At 35.2% G+C, this 7,280-nt stretch overlaps 1 protein-coding gene across 1 annotated transcript in view; it reads left to right on the forward strand.

Annotated features, from left to right (window-relative positions):
• The window catches only part of LOC146003601 (trypsin-1-like), a 32,190-nt gene extending 25,339 nt beyond the window's left edge, over positions 1 to 6,851 (forward strand). Inside the window, exons 7-8 of the mRNA XM_083141913.1 lie at positions 2,430 to 2,487; positions 6,463 to 6,851. Coding sequence (XP_082998039.1) covers positions 2,430 to 2,487; positions 6,463 to 6,584 — 180 coding nt within the window. The 3' untranslated portion in view covers positions 6,585 to 6,851. The remainder of the gene's footprint in view (positions 1 to 2,429; positions 2,488 to 6,462) is intronic.
• The last annotated feature ends 429 nt before the right edge of the window (positions 6,852 to 7,280 follow it).

Raw genomic sequence — 7,280 nt, forward strand, 5'->3', positions numbered from 1 at the left:
TGAACGTTCTTAGGGGCTGATGTGCGGAACGATGCGATTTCCCAACACTTTCGCTTTTGGCACTTACAACGTTTACCACTTTTAGTCCTTATTTATCATTAGCATGAACTTCGAGTTTTCACTGTTGTTTTCCACAAAATTCCCTCTTTTATATTAGCACGCTTTTCTGCCAAATGTTCCTAACATTATATCTTCACTGTGCTTTTAAAGCAGTATTTTAAATTGTTCCTGACAGTTTCCTATACTGGAAACGATTTTGAGGAAGTTATTTTCCTGTTATTTCTCACGCGATATATGCCGATGTTATGGCTCCTATGTAATTTTAGTGCATACTGGATCGCCACGAAGATCGCGCCACTTCGGTCGCGCAAGACGTTTCTCGCGCGACAAATACCGACGTTACGGCGGGGATGTAAAACGATCTGAAAGAGTGTAAAAAATTGTGAGAAACATCCGTTTACACGTTATTTCATGTAGCTGTCGGGATCATTCCATATATAACACGCACCATAGTTTTCTTTTGGATAACATTTTAGAAAATGTGTGCTTTATATGCGAGATTGGAATGGCAACTATATTTCTTTCTCAAAGTAAAACGGTGGTACCACAGCATGATCGTATGACCCGAAGAACATGCCACCCGTAGTATGTGAACACGCCACTAGTAGGCAGTATGACGAACGGTTATCGAACAGAGGGCATAATTCATTGTTGAGTCAAGCGCCATGCAAATGTGTGAACATCCTTCGTGCATCAAAATAGCCGTTCTTCGGGGCAGAAATGACAGAGAATGGCACAGGGAGCTGATGGAAACTGTGGGTAATAGTGTCCTACGGTAGTTATGCGACTCGTTTGTCTCTGTAAACCTTCTATGCTTTATGACTTGAAACACAAGTGGCACAATGCTATGAGGAAGTTTTGCTCGCTTCCCTACCCTACACCTGATACACATGATCTGCCCCCTCCCATTTGCATATTTCAAATTTTCGTGTCCGTCCCTCATTCTTACAAAAAAATAGTTGCCATGACTTATGCTCCAACCCAACCTCGTACATGCGTAAATATGATAGGTTTACTTTTTAAGCCTAAATCAAAAGAGAGTTGAATTTTCGCTGTAGTTTTCGATTTCTAAGCAGAATAAAGTGTGTTTACATTCACGTAAAGGTCATTATTCTCATTTTATGCCAAAATCACGTTATCTTGTAATTTCGAATTGTGGGGGAAAAATGTTCAGAACATGTCTCTGCATGTACAGAAACACTTTTTTGCAGCAGTTAACATTTTTCGGCGTGATCGCGTTTACGAAAAATTAAGGCCCGTAGTGATTAATAATGGCATTCTGACACTTTACTCCCTTCCCTATCAGTGCTTTTCGAATCATTCAGCCACAAGAGCGTGGTGGAGGCACAAGTGGTTCGGATCCCACTATAAACTGTAGGTTCAGTCCCGATTAGCCTTACTGTGCATAAAGTGGACTTAAAACAACAAATCAAATCAAAGCTGCAAGAGCGTGGAATGAACTTCCTCCTTCCATGACGTCCCTCACCAATCGCAACAACTTCAAAGACAAACTAAAAAATCTATTGTTAAATTAACAATATCTGTGTTCCAGCACTCACGAATAATAGCTCTCATTTCTGAACCAACTTCCTAAAAACAAGTATTTTCATTTTCATTTCATTTTCATTTTGCTTGTTTACTTTCCCCCATACATCTTGCAACTCTTGTCGATATATTGTCCTTTCTCGTAGTTGAGAACATTTATATATTTTTACATAATATTAATTTGTATTAGTCTCAACTATATCAGACCAAGCACAATTATTTCAAATTAATTTGTGTATCCTTTGTGTATTTGTTTTCGATCCTTTTATTTCTTTTCTGAGTGTGTAGACGAGCATTTGTTCTCAATTTTGTATTTGTTCTTTTTGTGTCTTCTTTATGTTTATTTCTTTCTTCATTGTTTGTTATTGTAGAAACATTTAGTATGTAGAATGTATTTAGTATGTACGTACGTATATGTATCCATCGGGGTTAGGTGGTAGAACAGCCGCAGGCTGAACCTAGGCCTTTAATAAAGAAAAATTGAAATTGAATTGCAATTAACTTGAAATATATTTAAACTTATTGTTCCTACCTTTGACAAATTGACATAACGCAACATAAGAGGAAATTAATACTTTAAATTATGAGAATTAAGACAATTTATTTCATAGGATTATTTTATTTTCAAACTTTACTGGTTCTTCTATTAATTCAGCACATGTTCATAGTCATGGTTTCACTTCATTACCTGTCTTCTTTCTAATACGAGACGACACGAGAAATGCAAACTTTATTTCTCATTTATTTATGTTGAAATATTAGTTTTAATTATTGCCTCTTATATTAAAAATATGATTCATAATGCAATTGCTTTCCCTTTATAGACAGACGCTGGGGGACCTGTGCAATTTAAAACACTTCGAGGGATATACGAATTAATAGGTAAGTTGAGCATTCAAATGATAATTAGGGTGAGTGAGAGGTTTGATTTAATTTCTGTAATTTAGCGGTGCTTTTCTGCCACTTTTGGCTAATCGCGACAATGAGAATGGGTGATGATATCATGAAAATGATTAAAGGACACTCACAAATAACACCCATGCCCAGGCCGGGATTCAAACCTTGGACCTTTGGCGACCTTTGGAACTTTTGAAACAGCTAGTTTCATAGTTCTTGGCGAATTCTTACGGAGAATTCAGACCGAAGCGACAAGGGACAGACGACACGTGTCACTTGAGGATTTTACCAATCGAACGCAGCCTTGTGTGACCTATCATGCCGCTACGGTGTGAAACGTTGCAGCTGATTGGCTCGTTCCCAAGCGACATGAGTCACGTGTCGCTTGAGTGTGAATTCTCCCTTTAATATATAAAAATGAGTCCTAGAATAACAAGGTACGTACATGTTTGAAATTTTGTTTCAAAATAGATAGAAAACTTTACAGAAATCTCTATGTTAAAACAAGCATATCGTACAGTGTCTAGACTCGTATTTGCGTTTCGAATCGGACAGAAGATTAATGAAGATGTAAGTACTATGGTGCGATTAACTGTTGGTTGATAGAAAAAAAAATGCATGTGATACAATTTGGCCCAAAAATTAAACATGTGCCTAGAAGCTGTGAAATTTGCGACACCGGTATTGGGAGACCAGCTTAAAGGAAACCCCATTGGAATTCTCGAAGGGTTTTTCTATCTGTTGACAAAGATAACAACTTCTAAATATCATAACATATGCTGAGACATGATTGTACGGTTACGGTGTCAAAATGAAAACAGTCTCACGGTGGGTGAGAAAATCGTTAGCCAGACAAAATATCAGACAAATATTTTCAAATTATATATTTTTAAGATTGATTGATTGACTGAATTAAAATTGTTTTGGGTGCGACGGCACTTTAGGCCACTTTGCACCCTTCAGTGTATAAGGGGAAATATCCCCTTATCTAAAATTCTTACTTAACACTTTAAAACAGAGGGTGTAAAAAACCCTTTGGAAAAATTAAAAGTGCAAGGTTGTAAAGGAACCTGCTCCAGACAAACAAAGCACATTAAAAAGTAAGAATGAACTAAAAGCTTTCTCACACACAGTTGAAGAGTCCAGTTCTTCGCATGAAGTTAAAAAACGTTCGATAAAACTAGTTTTATTCAACGGTAGTGCGACGTTTGAGGGAGGTAGTGAGAAATTATAGGCAAAAAAAACTTGCTTCATCAACGCTGGAAAAAGGGAATGAATATGGGAACACTTTTAAAGATGTAAATTTTATTCGGTTTCTTCTTGAGCAGAGCTCGTACACAATAAAAAAAGATTCATATTAATGTACTGAGCTGTCTTAAATTCATCAAATGTTTAAAGTGTATAACCAACCGCTGATAGCTACAAATTTATCGTTCTCTCATTGGCAATTTACACTTAAATATAGTTGCATTCTCGTCCAGGGCTTTACTTTATACATTTGTTTCAAATAATGATAATATGACTTGAGTCAACGTCTAAGAAATTTTCATGTCAATATTTTGGTAGTACTTTGAGGATGATTATATATCGTGGAGTATATTATTACCCATTAATTTTGTTTTTCGCCTTTACTTAACATTTAAAACTTCAATGTTAGTTTTAATAATTGTTAATAATTGTTATTTTTAGCTAATAGTGTTTTACTGAATGTGACAAATGAACGTCATATTTATAATCCTACTTCTGAGTAGCAGAATCAATCATTTTCCTTAATTATTGTTACATTTGCTTTAATAGATGTAGATCGCTTTGGTACAGTTAATGATAACACAGGTCAACACGGATTTTCCTTTTTTATTGTAACACTTGTTTTATAAGTAAATTGTGTACCTGAATCAAAAAATGACCCCAGTTTTGTCCTATCACATACCAATTTTTAATAATTTACATATGTCTATTTAATAATAAGATTAAAAAATACGAAATTTCCCAATGAAATGGCAAATACAAATACTGATGTGAAAGTCAACAATCACTCACTACTATTTATGTGCAAATAAAAGGCTTCAATACAAGAAACAAAAAGGGAATATATTATCAGGATTTGGATTCTGCCTGAAGGCCTATGTATACCACATGGCTCTGATGTTCCTGTACCGAACCCTCCGAAATACCTTGAGATACTGCAATCTGAATCAAGTTCTATGCCAGTCGAGTGATTTGAAGATTGCAAACACATCTGGGCAGACACACAAAGCACCTTTGAGACAAAATAAACTCAATGATTTGGTCAGAGATTTAATCCTCCCAAAGGATGCTGCGGAACGTCTGGATTCAGGGCTGAAAGAAAAACCTGCTAGTTCCAGGATCATATGTAACAGTATGTAAACATCGCGAAAAAGAACTAGAACAGTATTTTAAGCTCTTTGTATATTGCATAGACATTCCAAACCTCATAAATAATGTAGGAGAAGAGTATAACAGAGATGAATGGAGGCTCTTCATTGATTCAAGCAAGACAAGGTTAGAAGGTGTGTTGTTACATAATGGTAACATTCTAGCATCAGTCACAGTCGCTCATTCTATCCATCTATGACAATTTTGAGCAACTACTAGAAAAAGTAAAGTACTACGAAAATGGAAAATGGAAAGGCGGTACCGGGGTTGTTGGAATACATCAATGATGGCTGACTACTGTTCGTTTCCGAAACGTGATGATCCTGTTACAGTACACAAGAGAACATGTACAAGAAGTTTTTCATCCAAGTGACAACGGTTCTATTGACAGATCATATACGTGACCATTAGTGGCTTTCTTGCTTCTTTTCCTTTGGACTTTATATGATAAAATAGGCAATGTGACAAGTGTTTATGAATTCCATACGTTAATCTATACCTGTACTAAAGACACAATACTGTATAATGCAACGTGTATTTTATTACTGTATATTACATTACGTTGCTTGTACGGTTCATGTGTATTACAGCATTGCAAGTTCAAACATGTACCTATTACTTGTAATTTTAAGAAACCTGATGTGATCCAACAAAATGGCAGTCTTTCTGTAATCCGTGCATCTTGAAGATGCAAAATGAGTTATTGGTTGCAAAAAAGGTCTCAACAACTTTTTTCTTTGTTGACCTGTGCAATCTCAGTAAAATTAATCAATGCGTTTATTTCATACATAAAACATTTTGCAGGGTATTGCATGCCGAATTTTAGACACCCTGTAGAGGAGTTCTTGTTATAATTAAAATGGATTCATTCGTGTAATAGCACATAAATACTTCTAAGCATAACTTCATGGCAATTTTGTGAGCCGTATACTTTGATATTGAGAGTCTTGCCAAATTGTGTTTACATAACAATTCTTTAAATTATGAGAAACACAAATTCTATATACCCTATTTAGAAATTCAATAAAATGTCATATATTTACAGGACAGTGAAAGATAGTGAAATAAATTAAAATAATGAAACATAATTATATTTTTCAACGAAATACTTTTTAACACATTTCGTACATTGTAGATTGAATCTTTTATTTAGTTTGTGCATCCAGTGGCGGCGATTAGGGGGGGCGAGGGGGCAGTTGCTCCCCCACATTTTCGCCACTTTTGCCCCCGCACTATACTAAACCTTATCTACAAAGGAAAATATACTGTCTTTTGCACTTTGCCTCCCCCCCCGGTTTTGGAACACAATCGCCGCACTCATAACGTATGATAGAAAAAGCATTACGTGTTTTCACCATAATATATTCTGAAGAAGTTCATCTTCTGAGAACAATATAGCCTATTGTAGTTGGAAAAATGTTTCTGATCAAAAATTTACTAAAAATAATTTTAAATCAATTTGTGTTTGTTCTTCTCATACATTGACAAATTGGACCAGGAAAATTATTTTCAATAGTTATGAAATGTGTGTGTTGATATCAGATGACATTCTTTTCGTTGAAGGTGTTTTGTCGGATGTTAATGTGTGCAATCAAAATTCAAGCCCCGCATTGTTCACCAGAATTGATTTCTTCATGGACTGGATAATTGAATACACACGAGACAGCTGTTATTGCACTAAATGAATAAATGAGACACCATCCTTCCAGAAAGAAGAACAAGAAGGACAAGTATGATAGAAATGTTTGATTGAAACTTTTTAATACTCTTTAATGTATCATAAACCACATTACGGTTTTATTTATTTATTTCTTGTTTCTGGATGAATGTAGTTAGTTCTCTGAATATATGGTCAATCTATAATTTAAAGTTTTACTGCTTCAGCGTTCCTTTGCCGTTCTCGAACGCTTGTATGTATGTTAATATGTTAAATAAATTTTCCTCAAAACATGTCTCTTCGATATACTTTCTATCTCCTAAAACAAATTGTCACTTATAATATAAATGTAAAACTTATCGAAAGTTATGACTGATGGTTTATTAGCGCAGTGTGAAGAAAGAACATGAGTTGGAATACATAAGAAAATCACGGAGTTCTCAACTCAATTTCTTACTTCTTGTACTTCAACAAGGCTGATCTGAGGTTACAAATATGGGGTATGTAATAGACAATAAGCATAGTAAAATGAATGAAATTCCATCAAAGATCAAGTTGATATATGAAGGTTAAGTGATGTGTGACAAGTAGAGGCACGAAGATTTCTTTGGCAAATTGGTAGAAAGTAGATATATAGGCATCAAAAACATCTAAAATAGACATCAAAACTTATGAACTTGTCACTGCTAACTACTCCATATCAGTCGCCAGTCTACACTGAAAA

This window comes from Lepisma saccharinum, chromosome 20 (assembly GCF_977018435.1).
Source record: "Lepisma saccharinum chromosome 20, izLepSacc3.1, whole genome shotgun sequence".
In the NCBI taxonomy this organism is placed as follows: domain Eukaryota; kingdom Metazoa; phylum Arthropoda; class Insecta; order Zygentoma; family Lepismatidae; genus Lepisma; species Lepisma saccharinum.